The sequence below is a fragment of the Perissodus microlepis genome, chromosome 3, assembly GCF_051167445.1.
Source record: "Perissodus microlepis isolate ML-2025 ecotype Zambia chromosome 3, ASM5116744v1, whole genome shotgun sequence".
NCBI classification, from domain to species: domain Eukaryota; kingdom Metazoa; phylum Chordata; class Actinopteri; order Cichliformes; family Cichlidae; genus Perissodus; species Perissodus microlepis.
The window spans coordinates 19,043,625-19,062,077 of NC_140463.1; the positions used below are offsets into that span (position 1 = coordinate 19,043,625).

General features: G+C 38.3%; 1 protein-coding gene across 1 annotated transcript; it reads right to left on the bottom strand.

Moving 5' to 3' along the window:
* Nucleotides 1-209: 209 nt before the first annotated feature.
* LOC146390364 (protein-glutamine gamma-glutamyltransferase 2-like) lies at nucleotides 210-11,031 on the bottom strand. The gene is made up of 15 exons (XM_084923416.1): nucleotides 11,022-11,031; nucleotides 7,767-7,934; nucleotides 6,852-7,103; nucleotides 6,539-6,657; nucleotides 4,911-5,039; nucleotides 4,595-4,772; nucleotides 4,354-4,489; nucleotides 4,123-4,232; nucleotides 3,866-3,981; nucleotides 3,305-3,431; nucleotides 2,783-2,895; nucleotides 1,647-1,821; nucleotides 1,296-1,450; nucleotides 912-1,045; nucleotides 210-411 (listed from the first exon to the last, which is right to left on the bottom strand). The coding sequence occupies exons 1-15, from the start codon at nucleotides 11,029-11,031 to the stop codon at nucleotides 261-263; spliced, it is 2,073 nt and encodes a 690-aa protein (XP_084779542.1). The 3' UTR covers nucleotides 210-260.
* Nucleotides 11,032-18,453: the final 7,422 nt, after the last annotated feature.

The following is an 18,453-nucleotide window of genomic DNA, read 5'->3' on the forward strand; positions in this document are numbered from 1 at the left end:
TTTTATGAAAACGACCACATTACTCATTATTTATTAATAATTATGGTAACTGTTCGTCGTAAAGCATATCTCTGAAAATGTAGGGCACTTTACATCTTTGAAATAAACACCTACTTGATTATATCCCAAGTAAAAACAAACCTATGACTATAGTAAAGTTATTATGGATAATAGTAATAACAAGATTTACTAGATTAATCTATCCCAGCTTAAACTAAAAAAACAGAAACACAGAGGGAGCTGTAAATGAAGCCAGAGCTTCATGGTTTAACGTCAACGATGCAGGAGCTCTTTATGTCTCTGAAGCTGCTGCAGTCGAAGTTGGCAACCACGGTCTTCAGTCCAACTCTGTAGGGAGTCGTGGTAATCTTCATCCTCAGCATGGCGTTTGGCTCTAACTCTTGCTTGTCACTGTCAATAGAAAAACATTTTTTTTTACATAATATTAATAAAATATTTTTATTTTTTATTTCACTTCAAGCCCCTGTTTGGATGCGAACCTATGACCTAAGACAAAAAGAGGAAACTTAGATTTGTTTATGCAGCATAAATCAAAATCTGAAAGTCTTTTGTGGCCACTTCAGTTCTTTAAAACTAAATTTTAATCAAAATAAAAGGCTATGGATAAAAAAATAAGTATTTAATTATTTCTCTCCTTATTTCCTTTTTGACAAGAGTTTTTTTAACCAGTATATTTTTTGAACTGCTGAGATGATGCAATGACATCTTGAATCAATCTTTTTTGTAACTCTCTCAGAAAGAATGCAGATAACTCTGTTTCAAAAAAAGCATATTTTTGAATATGGAAAAAACATTCAACTATTCATTAACATCACTTTTAGCCAATCACATTGTTCCTTATACCCTGTAATTGTACTGAGTTATATTGTATGTTAAGTCTCAGTACTGACCTTTTCATATAGCCCAATTTAAAAAGGCCACATCCAGTGACAGTCAGGGAGCAGTTTCTCAGCCTCTCATTGAGCGGGTTTTTAAATTCCACCTCCAATGTCATTTCACGGTTCACACGGACTGGCTCCAAAACCTAAAAGAAGCACAGATATAATACAGCATTAATGTGAAGCAAATTATAGAACAAAGTCCAGAATTTTCTAATATCTCATAGGACCTGTTCATCAACTGAGTTCAGGTGAAGCTTTTTTGATTGTCAAATAACCAATGACAGAGCCAATTTACTGTATACCATGAACACATACTTTGTTATCAAGTAATGACATTAGACTGGATGTGCTTTCACTTCTTGGTATTACCCACAAAGTTAGGATTTTAATGACCTTCATGGAGATGACAGGTTCTTTTAAGGTGATGTTGGTCTCAGTCTGGTAGCATTCATCACAGTCACTGACCACTGCTGAAACCTTTATACTGTCGCAGTTCACCATATATTTACTGTAAGTCGTGAAGGGGATCAGCAAAGGTATGGTCACATCTGTAGGGCACAAGGTGAGAGGCAGGAATGTAAGAACTGATCCAGATATCATCTTGTTCTTTCTAATTTCTTTAATTTCTGAGTCTTGGGGTGGAGTTTGAAATAGCAGCCTCAAATCATAGAAATCTATATTATTTGTTACTTTTTAAAAATAAATTTCAATGCTGAACAAAATTATGAGATAATAACTGCAGACCGTGTCCAAAGAGCAGTAGCAGAGATTGCTGTATTTTCAGGATGTTGCCCGCTGGATTGCCGTTGTAACTCATGGCCTGAGCGTTGACATGGAGAACCGACGGCTTCTTGATTTGATCCTTTCTGCTCAGCTTGAGCCTCAGTTTAATGTCCTGGCCATTTATCGCCTTGGTCTCCTGGTGTTTAAAGAGAAAATAAGACAAAACCATTTTTGACTTTCTTTCTGTCCCTGAAATCAAAATGTTGTCAATTTTTTCAGGTTTTGTTTCAGAAAAAAAAAAAAAATGGACAAACAAAAAAAACAACATCGTTGTTCCGAACATTTCAAACATTGAATTTAGATTTTAAGCACCACAAGTTGCAAATAAAAAACAAAAAACTGTATCAGGTGAGGCTGAAGTGTGTCCCAGGTATCACAAGCAAGGTACATCCTGGAAAGGTCGCCAGTCCATCATAGAGTTAAAACAGGCCTCAAGTGACTTTTATTTGCTCATTGGTGTTCAAGATCATCCTTACAGGCATGTCCAGAAAGCCTCCAGGCTTCTAGCTGCTATTCTTAAATAATTTCTTCTGTTCCAATCAGTTACACTGTGTATGATTTAAACACTGGTTTCACATGGGCAAAGAGCAATCACCAACTACTGTCAAAACTGGCCTAAAATCATTTCCAACATTTTTGGGGTTTTTGACCAAATCAACATACTCGTAACTCATCACCTGCACTATTGGCCAGGTTTGGTTCCCTTTGATATTTTCCACTTCTTGAAAAAAAACATTAAAGAAGTTTAAGGATCCCTGTTAAGACACATTTAATGAGATCCAATGGATCTTGCAGAAACACAACTACAAGGGGAGACTTTGGCTAAGAGACCAAAAAATAGAAGCCATGCTGGATATGGTACAAAGGTAAACATGGCAGTAAGGACGTTGATTTTTATAGGTCCATTGCAGGAAGTTGATTGTTTTTTCTAGGCTCATTCCAAGAAGGGGTCTATAAAAACATACACATACCAAATAAAAACATATTTTCCTAAGATAGTGTTATACCTTACTAGAGGTATGTCCTCCAAAGCAGATGCTTTTTATATCATGCTGTAATAACACAAAGTTTTCCCAGCCGTGTATTTTGAGTTTTACCTCTTCAATTTTCATCTGAATTTTCTGGGGTGCCTCTTCTATGTCACATCTATGACCTTCCTTCGAGTTCATGCTGACTGCACGTTTGAAGATGTCTCTCTCTTCTGTGCTCCCTGTAGGGAAATACTCATCAACATAACTCTCAAAGCCTGTAGTAGTCTGGTTAGTTTTTAGGGTATTACTAATGGCTCTTTGATAGTGACTGAGTTAGTTTTGATCTGGCAATTAGTTGTTTGTAGTAAAATTTAATTAGGGACTAGCTTCATCTTGCATCTTGGATGTTCCAAACTAATGGATCATAAATAGAATGAATTAATACTGGAATTAACTAATACTATCTTACTTTTTGTTAAGACAACAGATCTCATCTTGTGATCTCAGTTTTTCAGTTCAAAAGTTCTCTGGGATCATTTGAATTGAAACTGCATTTAGCAGTTGTTCTAGGATGTTACTGAACAGTTATCAAAATAATATGTCCAGTTAATATGTGCAATGCAAATGAGCATTGTGGATTTGTTTTACCTTCCCTGTGCTTGTAGCTGTTAGTGATGTCAACTCTTCCCTGGGAGCCAACAGCCTTGGTAGAGATGCTCTGACCCACTGACATGGAGTCAGTGTACATTTTCTTCTTTGAACCGTCAGGACTTATCTGAGAAATGAGACATAACAACAGAAAATTAGTCAATGCTTTGTGCAAGACTGCACAATTGAATAAGCTAAAGTCACTGGTAAATCTAAACTTATGTGTGTCACTCAGAATAACTTTTGGGCTGAAGCTATCACCATTAAATTGTAGATGGTGTAAGTGTGATCTCTGTTTGCATTTGAGATGGTGAATGAGTTTGAACTGGTAGCCAGAGAAATATGGAGTGAATGTTGGGCTCCTTAATGGTCTTACGTCCTGTAAATTAACAATAACATATAAGAAGCAAAAAAGAGCTGAAAGGGTTAATTTTTAGTATTTTGATGTCACCTTAAAATTAAATGAGATAAAATGTAGAAAAACAGATTGTACACACAGACTGTATACTATCCATATAGTTCTGTTATAACAAGGTGTATATCTAAAGCATGGGTACAGACCATCCATTTGACAATGTCAGCGTTGACCTCAGCGTAGACAAATGGTACATCATACTTGACGTCTGTGTCACCACGTAGGATAGCGTTGACTGGGGCTGGACCACAGCAGAACATACCTGGAGCAGTAAAAGCAAAGTCTGACTTTACAAATGTAACAAAAACGTTTAAAATAATTGTTTGTACTTCTCATTGGAATCATTATTTTGTGCATCTGTCTCAGTGAATTCATTTCTAAACAAAAACTAAATAGTTTTTACCTTCACTTTCTTCCTGTGGAGTGGGATCCAAGACCTGCCAGCCATCATAAATACCACCTTTCATGAGGTCTGGTCGTTTCATCCATCCCTCCACCCACACATGGAAGTTCCTGCACAAGAAAGATAAACTTTCCAGTTTATATCGCAGACGTTTTTAAATTGCATAATCTAATAGCTCTGTCTATGTTTTCTTTTTGCTTGCACATCTGACTGACTGTCTGAATGTCTTACCAGACATTTTCAGAGGCCTCCTTGCTACGGACTCCATAGTCATTATAATATTCATCAATAGTGAGGCTATTGTTTGAGTCATGACCAGATTGAAAGTTGGTGACGACACGGCATGGAATACCAAAGAATCGCATCACTGAAATCACAGACAACAAAATGATCAAGTCAAATGACGTCTCGGTCTTGATTAAAGTTCATGGCGACACTGTCCTACACATAAACAACACAGTATTCGCAGTACCTGTACACATTACAGCAGCAAACACCCAGCACTGTCCGTACTTAACAGGATTGCAGCGGTTTTTAAACCAGCGCTGAAGGATGCTAACGCTGCTAGTCCAGCAGGTGGGGCTGCATCCATCACTATAGGTTCCATCCCAGCATCCCACTAGTACACCTTCATCATCATTGGAGTTGATCTGCAAATCAGACAAATGCTGCATTCTTGCTCATCCATTGGTTGCACAAGAGTAAATTATAGTATTCAAAACTTAACTTGTACGTTTTTAAATGAAGTGTTAAATGTAGATTGTAATGTATGTAAATTTGTGTCCTACCATTGCACTGATCACACGGCTAACATAGATGGGGTTACAACGAGCAGAGGTGTCACCAGCTGGGTCTCTTCTGTGTTTGAGGTTGGCATCCAATATTTTGAGACAAATGTCCACCATTTCCTCCTCAAACTGGGTAAGAAGCACAAGTTAGAGCCACAGTACCAAATAATTTATTATTAATCTGGCTGTAAGCTTAGGGATCTTTGTCATGAATTTGTGACCAGTCAGAAGCTCAAAGACCACTTTTTTCATGGCACTGCGTTTCAAATATTTTTCAAATTAAACGGTAAACTTTAATGTTCTTAATTCTCTTGTAGAAAAATAAAAGTATTGTAATGATGATTTCCAACAGAATATGTTACCGGTGCGTATTGCTGCATGATTATTATTTTTGACCAACATTTAACTTTTAAATGTGAAAATTATTGACAATTGCCTTCCAGTGACTGCATCATGGAAACATCAATATTGTTAGTCTGATTAGTATTCACTTTAGTGCTGATTTTATCTGTTGTCAAGCTCTGTTTTGCAATTTTAACTTGTTTTATGTATTTTATGACTATTGTTCCTTTTATTAATTTTGTTCTTTGTAAGGTGACCTTGGGTCTCTGAAAGGCGCCACAAATAAAATGCAGTATTATTATTATTAAAAGAAGTCACCTATGACCAGCAGAAAAATCACAACTTCATCATACTTTAAACCAGTTTGTTTTAGTGCATTTATGTCGTATTCAAATTCGAATCAAGTCTTAAAAAATGTAGTGTCAAATCATAACAAAAGCTGCCTCAAAGCACTTTATATAGGAAGATAAAGACCCTAAAATTATTTTAAAAAGTGAAAAAAAAAATATTCTAATTCCTTCTGGTTTTAATGATTCTGGTTTCTCTAAATAATTGTCTGGTTATATTCTTGTAACTTTATGTTGCTGTCAAAACTCAAACATACACATGTAAAAATATCATTTTCATATGGCTGTAATAACACAATAGACACAATAAAAGAGGAAAGATGTTAGATGTCAAGTCACCCCAAGGTCAAACCATCCAATACTCAGGATAACTGGAAAAATCCCAGAGCTTTTCTACAGGCCTCAATTAGTGTTACATCTTGATGTTCTCTACAGTACAATTAGAAAAGACAAGTATGAGTTTTCTCTAAAAACAACATCACAGTGCAGCTCAACAAATCACAAGACTTCTGGAAGAAGAAGACAGATGAGACCAAAGTGCAAATGTTTGGTCAGAATGACATTTGGAGAAAAACCAAACAGAACATATTAGCACAAAAACCTCATATCAACGGTCAGTGGGTTAAGAAAGTCATAAAGCCATGCAGAAAGCAAAACTTTGTGTATTGTTGTTAAAGTAGGTTCTAGAAGCTGTTAAATCATGGGATGTACTTAGTTTTTCATTATGCTGGACTGTATGCTTCAGCTTATTTTCAAATATATTTTCAGCTTTCTTACTTCACACGATACTAATTATTACAGGTCTAAATAAAGTATAAAACTGAAAGATAATTGACTAGCTAATCTTTTTGTAACTAACATTCAATTTTTGCGTAACCTTCAAAACAAATAAATTGGCCAAATATGGTAGACTAAGCATGGCAGCACTCTGGTGCTGACCTGTCCAAAGATCCAGGGCCGTGAACCTATGTAGTGTGATGTTCCTGTGTAGACGGTTCCCTCTTCATTCATCACATATTCCTGTCTTTCTCCTTCATCAGGGAGATACACCCAGTCACCTGCAGACACATGCAAATATAATGCAAGCATCTTTAGCAATTTTTTAGCACACTGACTCAGCTTCTATGGTAAGTTCATATATAAAAACAAAAAAACAAAAACTCCTTTGTGTAGAAAGTAACTTCTATTAGTTACAGATTGTCTGTCTTTTTTCTTTTGTTTTACTTATCAGGACTAAAACACTGCTTCTCACCAGAGCACCAGGGGTTGAAGAGCACCACCAAGGTTCCCAGACTGATTGTTTTACCATCTGTCATTGCAGACAGGGAGTATTTCCCCACAGGAGCATCAATTGGTGGGGTCACAGAGAGGGCCACAAAGCCCTTCTCCAGGACAGCACTCCTGTCAATCTCATACCTCCATATTGCTTTGACATCAGTGGTATACCTGGGAGACGGGTTACCAAACTGAGAACGTGTTCCACGTCTTTCTGATGGAGCAGGACCTGACGTAAGGATAAAGGGGGGAAGAGCACTTGTTACACTTCAGCGATCAATCAGTTTTATTTTGTTGTTTTCTTCAAAAAACTCTACTTGCACTGTTTTCAAAATCTCTTTACCCTCAATTGACCTCTTTACTTCCACCAGGTCACTGACGACTATGATTAGGCAATGTCTGTTAACCAGAGCCTAACCATAATAGACTGTCAATAAGCTGGAGCAGGGGTGTCCAATCCCAGTCCTCGAGAGCTACCGTCCTGCAGGTTTTAGATGCATCCTTGTTTTGACACACCTGAATCAAATGAATGGCTTGTTATCAGGCCTTTGCCAAACTTGATGGCATGCTGAAGAGGTAATCAAACCATTAGGGATGCATCTAAAAACTGCAGGACAGTAGCTCTCGAGGACTAGGATTGGGCACCCCTGAGCTGGAGTATATAAAAAGGATATGTTGTAGAGTTACAAGTGTGTTATGTTAATTGTTGAGTTCAAATATAATACCAGTCATGTCCTATGTGGACACTACCATATTAAGAACTTTTAAACATTATATTGTAATATATTTATTTATCAGTGCACTATTTTACAGTAATATTTTGAAGCAATGTGGCATGATGACAAGCAGTGTGGTAGAAAAATTGGCTTTTAAAACCAGTTCAAGTGGCTACCTGTCTCCACAGTGAGCAGGAATGTGTCCCTGACACTGAATGGCTGAGCCATTTCCAGGGTCAGCAGGAAGGGCTGGCCCCGCCTAACAATCAGCTGATTTCTTGAAATTTCAATGGTGCGATGAGCAGTGTTGTTAGTCACGCAGTGAAAATTCACCTTGTTAATTCCTGCAACAAAAAAACACAACAGAAGCACAAATTTAATTATCTTAGGTGCAAAAAACAAATAAATTATAAGCATTATATGAAAAGCCTTTGTTAACTGACATGCTTGAAGTTTTACATGAAGTTATGTTTCAGAAGTGGGAGTGATGGCATTTTAGTCACAGATTTCCTATCTTACTGTTTTGATCATAGATTCCTCTGCTGTGTCCAGCAATGCCCTCTTTTTAATTTGTCATTCATTTTCTGTTAACGCCCCTTTCACATACTGTAGGCTTTTGAAAACTGTGAAAACATGAACATTCGCTGAACTTTCATTTGCATTTCTTCTGTTGCCACCAACCGGTCGGAGCAGATAGCTGCCCCTCCCTATCCTGGTTCTACTGGTGGTTTGATTTTGAGTTGACAGTTGTTATGATTTGGCAATATAGAAATATATAAGAATAGAACTGAATTAAACTTAATGAAATTCAACTGAACTGATTTTTTTTAAATTCTCAGTTCATCTCATTGACATTTTGACAGTAATTAAAACTAAAGTTTATTTCTTTAACTAGAACTGGCTGAGCTGGTATGGTGATATAGTTGTTTGTTGTCTGGTATTCATCCTCAGAATAAGAAACTCATCTGGTTTCTTGTAGAGATGGCACGATACCACTTTTTTATGTCCGTTACCGATATCATAAATTTAGATATCTGCCGATACCGATATGAATCCGATATAGTGTGTTTTTTAATCATTAAAACTGTTTTTTAATATCTTGCTGCTTTTTGTATAAGTTCATACTCAAGTTAAAAAAAACCAAAAAGCACTAAAGCTATAAGTATTGTTATACCTGTATGCAAAAAATACACGGCACCCAAAATATACCATAGTTCAGCAACACTGATCAATCTAATGAACTTAAACCTACTCCATCCTCCCTATTCTGGTATTTTAAAGAGTACTTAGCAGGATTATTAAGCAACCTAACCAATAGGGTTGCAAACTCCCAGCAAAAAAAAAAAAAAAAAAAAAAAGGGAACCCCGCTCCACCTCATGATGCTTAATTGACGTAATCTGACTTGTAAATTGACTTTAATTTGATGCAGTGTGAAAGAAATGCACAGAAATCAATTATTTTTCAAGAATAATTAAATAGATTCAACATCTTTCTTCATCAGAATTGCAGACTGCACAGATGGTGTCTTCCCAAAGAAAAAAGTACTATAGCTTACTATGGTATATTAGACTTAATAGTTACTATATACAGTAATGGACTTCTATACATTTTACATCAGATTAAAACTTTGGGTGTAAGATTCGGATTATTATTTATTAAAAGCTAGACATTTGAAATGAGAATAAGAAAGAAAATATGTCTTTGTGCCCCCTTTTCCCTGTTCCTGCCCTATCGGCCCCCCTGGCTAAACTTTGCTAGATCCGCCCCTGCACAGTTACCAGCCGTCAGCTACGTAGAAAAGGATCCTGGTGTAAAAAGTAATATTTAATAAATTCTAACAACACCTTATCAAGCTTAAACGTGCTGCTGTTGTTCGCGAAGTGGGCGATAAACAAACAAGAGAGACGGACTTGAGACACAAAAGCCGATCAGCTGATCACTGATCAGTTTCACGATTGAAGTAGCAGCAGGGAGGGGGAGAGAAGAGGCAGTCGCTCCATATATCGGTTGTTAAGCTTAACGCGGGAATGCTTTACAAACATTCAGAGATGAACTTACACACTTGCTTTACTTCTCTCTGGGATTTTGCATCCAAGTCTGTGATTGGCTGGTTTTGTGGCACAAATATAACGGTGTAGAGAAAGAGTTGAGCGCGCATGGGCAGAAATGTTGAGAACACAAGCAACACATTACGAGCCAGCGAAATGCAAAAACTGAGCGACAGGGGCTGCTATTGTGAGTGTGTGTGGATAATAGCAAACACTGAAATACATTTTTTGCACGCAGCAATCAATTTTGTTCACTCAAATCTAGCTTTTCTTCGCTCAAAATAAATTTCTCCTCAAAATACAACACTTGCACCTGCAAACCTTTTTTACGTGCGCTCAATTTTTTTTTACGTGCGCTCAGAATAGTGGCACAAAAATAACGCCATATTAAACCTGATGCCCTCCAGATAAACACCTGCTGATGTATCTGGGCCGTCTTTCCTCATAACATCATCCCTCAAGAGTCTCTCCATCTAAAGCAATGCATTTTCAGGGACTGTAACATCTAGTCCTTTTTACTGAATGATTTAACACAGCCTCCAATATAAATGTCTGCAAGTAGTCTTCAGGAATATCTCTTCAAGCTTCTTGAAGGACATTCGAAGCTCTTTTTTGTATGCTGACTGCCTTCTTTGTCATCACACTGCATTGGTAGTGTGTTCTTACCCTGTGCAAAATAAATAACAACACATGTTTACCTCCAGGTGAAGCAAAGAAAGTGGTGAGATGAGAGACAAGATGAGATAAGAGATAAGGGAATATGTTTCAATTGGCAAATGTATCACAGTCATGGCTGCAGGGATGCAGATGTTGCACTGGTCTGTTGTGGTGAAGAGAGAGCTCAGTGTCAAAGTAAAGCTGTTGATTTACTGGTTGATCTGACCAGTGGTCACCAGCTTTGCGTAGTGGCTGAAAGAAGTCCTCCAAAGGGTGGCTGTGCTTTGATAATATTTAGTTTTCTTTATATGCTTTTTGTTGTAATTCTGAGCATTTTGTGGCTTATAGTGTTTTGACAATAACAACAATAACTGTAGTTATTATTAACAATAGTAGTACTAGGCCTATTCATTTTAAAGACTCGTGTTTAAATTCCTGAGGCAGCCAGGCTGCCGTTTGTTTTTTTTATAACTCCAAAAATGCCAACATCAATGGCTAAAATGCAGCCCCACATCATGACAGAACCACCAAGATGTTAAAAGATGGCTGCAGATGGCCTCTCTCCTGACCTCCTTCTATACTGATGAAAATTTTAACCAAAAATGTAAAATGTGGATTTTATTTCCACATTTTATGTAATTTCAGACAAACTGTATCTGTTCCAAATGTACTGTCATTTATATATATTGATAATTCAATTATACAAATATATAATTTCTACTCACTGTTCGCCATCGTCTCAGTTATTGGAGGGATCACAACAGTTGCAGGTTTGGAAAGCAACAGCTCGGATCTGAAAACAGTTGCCAATTCTGTAGCCTCCTGCCTTTTAAAGACCCAAAGATACAGGCTGTGACCTACTTAATGACAAAAAAATTCCTGTTGAAACAGGTTGTTGAAAAGACATCTTTCTTTCAAAAATGTGGTCAAACAACCTGTTTAAGGAGAAACTTTTTCTACAGTGTGTTGGGCGAGTTTTTTCAAAGAGAGCTCTTGCTTTCATAAAACCTGTCCAACAGGCTGTTTCAGGAGGAATCTTATCTCATGAACTTGGTCAGATCCTGTAATTATTTAAAAAACAGAAGACATATAAAGGAAAGTAAAATACTATCACTTAGGGGAAGCACAGGGGATGTAGATCAATCAGTAAATCCACAGCTTCACTCTTACACTGAGCACTCTCTTCACCACAACAGACCGGTACAATGTCTGCAGCCATGACCCCGGTTCATTCGTCCATTTAAACATTTTCAATGATCTCTTATCTCATTTTGTCTCTTGTTGTGGATTTTATTGTAACATATATACCTGTATACACTAGACATGTAATCATAGTTACTTTCATAAATTGTGTGTAATCATATACACTCATATATAATATGCACACTCACAATTAAGTTTTTATATAGGGGAGTCACTGTGTTAAGCATTTAATAGTAATAATAATGGATTGCATTTATATAGCGCTTTTCAGGACCCCTCAAAGCGCTTTACAATTCCACTATTCATTCACTCTCACATTCATACACTGGTGAAGGCAAGCTACAGTTGTAGTCACAGCTGCCCTGGGGCAGACTGACAGAGGCGAGGCTGCCATATTGCGCCATCGGCCCCTCTGGCCAACACCAGTAGGCGGTAGGTGAAGTGTCTTGCCCAAGGACACAACGACCGAAACTGTCCGAGCCGGGGCTCGAATCGGCAACCTTCCGATTACAAGACGAACTGCCAACTCTTGAGCCACGATCGCGATTTAACCTGCATGTTCAAATCACATAACCCACATATTTAGATTAACTATATCTAAAATATATTAATGAAGAATTTGTGCCACTTGTTGTCTGAACACAGGTTGACTAATACTGCTTAAAATGTAACAATGAGGATCAGTAAGAAACCTTTGATAGTGTTATGGTGGCCAACTGTGACTAGTCCAACAAATTGGTTATTCAGTTTGGCTTTGCTAAAGTATGTGCATAGGACCCTTCTCGGCATGCAGCGGAATTTAACTGTGCAGCAGAAGCAAGTAGCTGTGTTTAACTGGACTGCTTCAGGGCGTGTGCAGCCCTTTTAATGACTGTACAACAGAAGCATGTAGCTTTTTGGAATGCGAAGGCCTGTGGCCCTTTCTGGGGCTTTCTGTAAGGCAAAAGCATACGGCCCTCTAAACGGCTGGAAGACAAAAGCATGCGGCTCTTTAAATGACTGTAAAGCCAAAGCGTACACCCCGTTCAATATCTCCGTAAGACAAGAAACCTGGCCTTTGCAGGGCATGTACCTGGAATTCGGGTTCTCGCCTCAAATACCAGAAGGCGAAGAAGTAAACCCTTACTCAGCATGCATAGCAGTTTATGTCTGGCATGCACGCCCAACAAAATTGTTGAATGTACAATGGTCTGCTTTTCTGTAGACTTTCAGACTCAATTTGGCCATTAAACTGTCGAAAGGACCCAATGCAGTGATGGATGAGAGATTGGTTTGCAAGAAGTTATGGTGTGGGGTCATGTATATCATAAGTGGAAGACAAAAGAGAAAAAACAAGAGATGAAAGGATACCCAACGACGGGAGGGGTGATCTCTGTTCCTATATAAGATGAGTTCAATATGCACTTGCTCCTCTTCTGTCTGCTGCTTCGTTCCTGTCTGTCTTTTGTGTGTGTTTGTGCTTTAAGGGGCAATCGTGGCTCAAGAGTTGGGTGTTCACCTTGTAATCGGAAGGTTGCTGGTTCGAGCCCCGGATTGGACAGTCTCGGTTGTTGTGTCTTTGGGCAAGACACTTCACCCGTTGCCTACTGGTGGTGGTCAGAGGGCCCAGTGGCGCCAGTGCCCGGCAGCCTCGCCTCTGTCAGTGCGCCCCAGGGTGGCTGTGGCTACAATGTAGCTTGCCATCACCAGTGTGTGAATGGGTGGATGACTGGCTGTGTAAAGCGCGTTGGGGTCCTTAGGGACTAGAAAAGCATTATACAAATACAGGCCATCTATCATTTACTTTAAGGCTCTACACCCCGGGGTTGCTTTGCTTTTTGTTTGCTTTCTTTCTATGTGTTATTTCTGCTTTTAAATGTACTATTCTGCTGTTCATAAGACAATGTTTAACAAACTCTGTTCTAAGAATTCTACTCTCAGAGAATCATTATGAGTGATTTGATTGTAATTGGATCTGAAAAGCTGGACATCCCCAGCATTCGCAGAGAGAGAAAAGAGCTTTGATTATCCTTTGAGAAGCTTGAAGAGATATTCCTGAAGACTACTTGCAGACATTTATATTGCAGGCTGTGTTGAAGAATAAAGTTGGCCATACCGGATACTGGTGTTCAAGGTCATTAGAGTTGTGCAAACTCTTTTTGGAGTATATTGTCTATTTCCATGTACGTTTGCACATAATTCAAAGCACATATTTGCCTTTTTCCTAGCCAAACATAAAGAAATCACAGGTAGCTCAATGCTTTCACACAAGAAGTACAGTGGCTTGCAAAAGTATTCGGCTCCCTTGAACTTTTCCACATTTTGTCACATTACAGCCATAAACATGAATCAATTTTATTGGAATTCCACGTGAAAGACCAATACAAAGATGTGTACACGTGAGAAGTGGAACGGAAATCATACATGATTCCAAACACTTTTTACAAATAAATAACTGAAAAGTAAGGTGTGTGTAATTAATCAGCCCCCTGAGTCAATACTTTGTAGAACCACCTTTTGCTGTAATTACAGCTGCCAGTCTTTTAGGGTATGTCTCTACCAGCATGCAGTCAAGTTCTATACCGTTGCTAATGACCTACTAATTGTATTCAGGTGTGTTGAACCAGGGACACATGGAAAAGTTGCATGACACCGGCCCTCGAGGACTGGAGTTTGAGACCCCTGTCATACGGAATATGACAGGTGTGGTTGAAGTTTCTCTTCTCTTCTGGCAGGACAGGAATGTGGCCTTGTCCTGTGAGCCACCGTAACAATGTACTTAGAGTAGAACTGGACTGTCACCGGCCCCAGGCTTTTTCACCTTTTCACAGACAAAGCAGTCATTTAGATAAAATATTAGATATTGTTTACCTGTAAATGCACAAAGTAAATTTAGAAATGTAATTATTGTCAAGAGTGAACAAGCACTGATAGTGTAATCTACAGCTGTGGCCAAATGTTTAGAGAATGAGAAGTGTTTATTTACAAAGTTTGCTGTTTCAGTGATAGTTGTATATCATATTATATCACTTCAAACAGAGATGATCCAGTAATGCTGCACTAATGAATTACACGAACTATTCACTTTAGCTAAAGTTATTAAGTTAGCTAAAGAGTTGGGATGCTGTGTAAGACATAAATAAAGCTAAAATACAAAGGTTTGGACACCGTTTTGCATGTTTCCCTTCTGTAGGGGTCTCTGCAAGCATACAGGGCTCTGAGAGGGTACAAAATGACAACTTTGGAATTCTACTAGAAACAGTCGATCATATTTGTTTGTCAAAGCTGAATCCAGGGCAAACTAAGCTAAATTAGCGTTTTTAACTAACAGCTACAATAAGCACAAAGGTTACTGTACGGCTATCATTTGTTAACATGATGCTTGTTCTTATACATGCAATACATTTATTACCAACCTGAGAGTTTATCCGCTGGTGATTGGACATGACGAATGACTTCTGAAGTCTTAATTCAGCTCAAGACGCTGTAGATTCCCGTCAGTAACACTTTCGGTCCGCTAGTAAAACGTAGTTCTATTAATCTGCGCTCGATTACTCTTGAACCGGAACCGGATGTAAGTCCCAAAAAACTGAATTGTAGAACTGAAACTGAATGGCGAGAAGTGAATCTGAAATTATTCGAGAGCTAAACTTTTAAAGGATAAAATATAGTTTCAAAGCAAATGAATTCATTTTCAAACTATAAAATTCAATTTCAATTTAGTGATGATCATTTTCAAACCAATAAATTGAATTTCAAATTCAGCTAATTCATATTCAGTTTGTAAAAGCATTTATTCAGGTTACAATTCAGATTCAAATTTAACTTATTCAAATTCAGTTTCTGATGGCACAGATTTCTGCCCATACAAAACGTGGAAAAGTTCAAGGGAGCCAAATGCTTTTGCAAGCCACTGTAAGTAGGTCAGATACTGTAATTATATATTTTTTTTAAAAAATGCATATAAATGAAAAAAAATACTATCACTTAGGGAAAGAACAGGGGAGGTATCGACCAGTAAATCAATAGCTTTACTTTCAAACTGAGCTCTGTCTTCACCACAACAGACCGGTGCGGCATCTGCATCACTGCAGCCATGACTGTGATACATTTGCCAATTGATACATATTCCATGATCTCTTATCTTATCTTGTTTCCAATTTCACCACTTTCTCTGCTTCACCTGGAAATAAACATGTGTCGTTATATAGAGAATTTGGAGCGGATCAGTATACAGATTTAACTCTTTATGCAGTAAATCGTCTTTTTCCATGTACGTTGGCACACAATTCATAGTACAGGTTTCTCTTTTTCCTAGCTTTCACACAGTACTGTATTATTAGTCCACCAACAGAACAAAGATTGATAACAGAAACTTACTGAATGGCTTTCATCAGCAGGTGTTTATCTGGAGGGCATCAGGTTTAAAGCCATAGGCGTGGTGTCTAGTACGTTTTCACTTTTTCAGAGTTATTTCCCGATAGTTAAAGCATGTAGTCAGACAAGAAACCAGATGAGTTTCTTATTCTGAGAATGAATACCAGATGACAGACACCTATCACCATACCAGCTCAGCTAAAACTTAGTTTTAATTACTGTCCAACTGTCAATGAGATGAATTGAGAATTAATACAAATTAAGTTCAATTGAATGTTATTAAATTTAATTCAGTTCTATACATAGTAATTTATATATTGCCAAATCATACCAACTGTCATCTTAACCACCAGTAGAACCAGGATCAGGGAGGGGCAGCTATCTGCTCCGACCGGTTGGTGGCGACGGGAAAAATGCAAATCAAAGTTCAGCGGAGTTGATTTAAAAGTGGAACTTAGTAATTAGTAAATATTGATAGCTCAGCAGTGATTGACTTCCCAGACACCTCACTTACCCCGTAGTCTCACTTGCAAGTACAAGATTATGCTCATTTAGAAAGAAAAAGCGGAATTTGCTTTAAGGTGGGTTTAATTTGGGAAGTCACCATGACCATACACCATTTTTACATCTTGCATTCATTGTTTCAAAGAGTAAGGTGATGACAGTCAAAATGCTAAGGGGCATAAAAGGGGTTATTGTGTGTTTTATAAGGGAGTGCTGTCTACCATGTATACTCTGTGGCCCAAACACAAATAATGGAACAGCATTCGCTCTCACTAACACCAGTCATGGACCTCTTGAAGTTTATTTCCTGCTTGCAGCATAGGAAAAAATAAATAAATATATAAAGTACATTATACCTGCAGTAGTGCCTCATTTAAGTATAACGATAATTTATTTGGCCTATAATAATTTGTGAACATAAACGGTCAGATTTGAGTTGAAGAAATTAAGCAATTATAACATTTAGAGGAAATAAACTGCTAGTTTGTTCTTTACATCACTACCACTTTCCCATGCTGTCAAACTCATTACATTACTCTAGTCCAATCATCTTCTCGCCTATCTAATTTGACAATCAGCCTTCAATTTGCATGCTTTAAATATCAGTGCTCTTTGCAGCTTTACAAGATAGCGTAGGCCCCGCTAGCTGTTCCCCGACAGACCTCAAGCAGCTGGGGAAAGAAGGCGGCTGGGTGACGGTGAGGAGGAAGCATAGTCCTAAACAGAAGCCCCAGGTACACCACCAACCTGTTCATGTGTCTAACCGTTTTTCCCCACTCTGCGACACACCCAACAGGAGTCAAACTCTGGTAATTGGTGATTCTGTTCTCAGACATGTGAAGCTAGAAACACCTACAACCATAGTCATTTGTCTTCCAGGGGCCAGAGCAGGCGGCATTGAGGGAAATTTAAAGCTGCTGGCTAAGGGTAAAGGGCAAAATAATGCCGGACTCTGTAGTTTTCTCGGGTCCCCTCCCCAATCAGACCAGGAGTGACATGTTTAGCCGCATGTTCTCCTTAAATTACTGTCTGTCTGAATGGTGTCCCAGAAACGATGTGGGCTTCATAGATAATTGGCAACCCTTCTAGAGGAAACCTGGTCTTGTTAGGAGAGACGGCATCCATCCCACTTTGGATGGAGCAGCTCTCATTTCTGGAAATATGGACAAATTATTAAACCCCCCAAAATGTGATTATCCAGAGTTGGGACCAGGAAGCAGAGTTGCAGTCTTACACGCCTCTCTGCAGCTTCTCTCCTCCTGCTACCCCCCCCCCCCCCCCCCCAAAAAAAAAAAAGAAGAAAGAAAAACCATCTCCTTTGAGACTGTGTCAGCTCCCAAAAAGACAAAAAACAAACTAATAACCAGCAACAAACAACTTAAACATAAACAATTACAAAGAAAGAACAGTACAGTATCCACAACTGAACCAAAGAGTAAAACAGTGAAATGTGGATTATTAAATATTAGGTCTCTCTCCTCCAAGTCTCTGTTAGTACATGACTTAATAATTGATCAACAAATCGATTTACTCTGCCTTACAGAAACCTGGTTGCAGCAGGATGATTATGTTAGTTTAAATGAATCAAAACCCCCGAGTCATTCTAACTACCAGAAACCTCGAAGCCCAGGACGAGGGGGCGGTGTGGCAGCAATTTTTCACACCAGCCTATTAATCAATGAAAGACCAAGACAGACTTTTAATTCATTTGAAAGCCTGATGCTTAACCTCATCCACCCCAGCTGAAAAAATTTAGAAACCAGTCTTACTTGTTATCATCTATCGTCCACCTGGGCCTTACACAGAGTTTCTCTCTGATTTCTCAGACTTTTTATCTGATTTAGATCTTAGCTGAGATAAAATAATTATTGTGGGTGATTTTAACATCCATATAGATGCTAAAAATGACAGCCTCAACATGGCATTTAATCTGTTATTAGACTCAATTGGCTTCTCTCAAAATGTAAAAGAACCCACCCACCACTTTAATCACACTCTAGATCTTGTTTTAACATATGGGTTAGAAACTGAACATTTAACAGTGTTTCCTGAAAACCCTCACCTGTCTGATCATTTCCTGATAACATTTACATT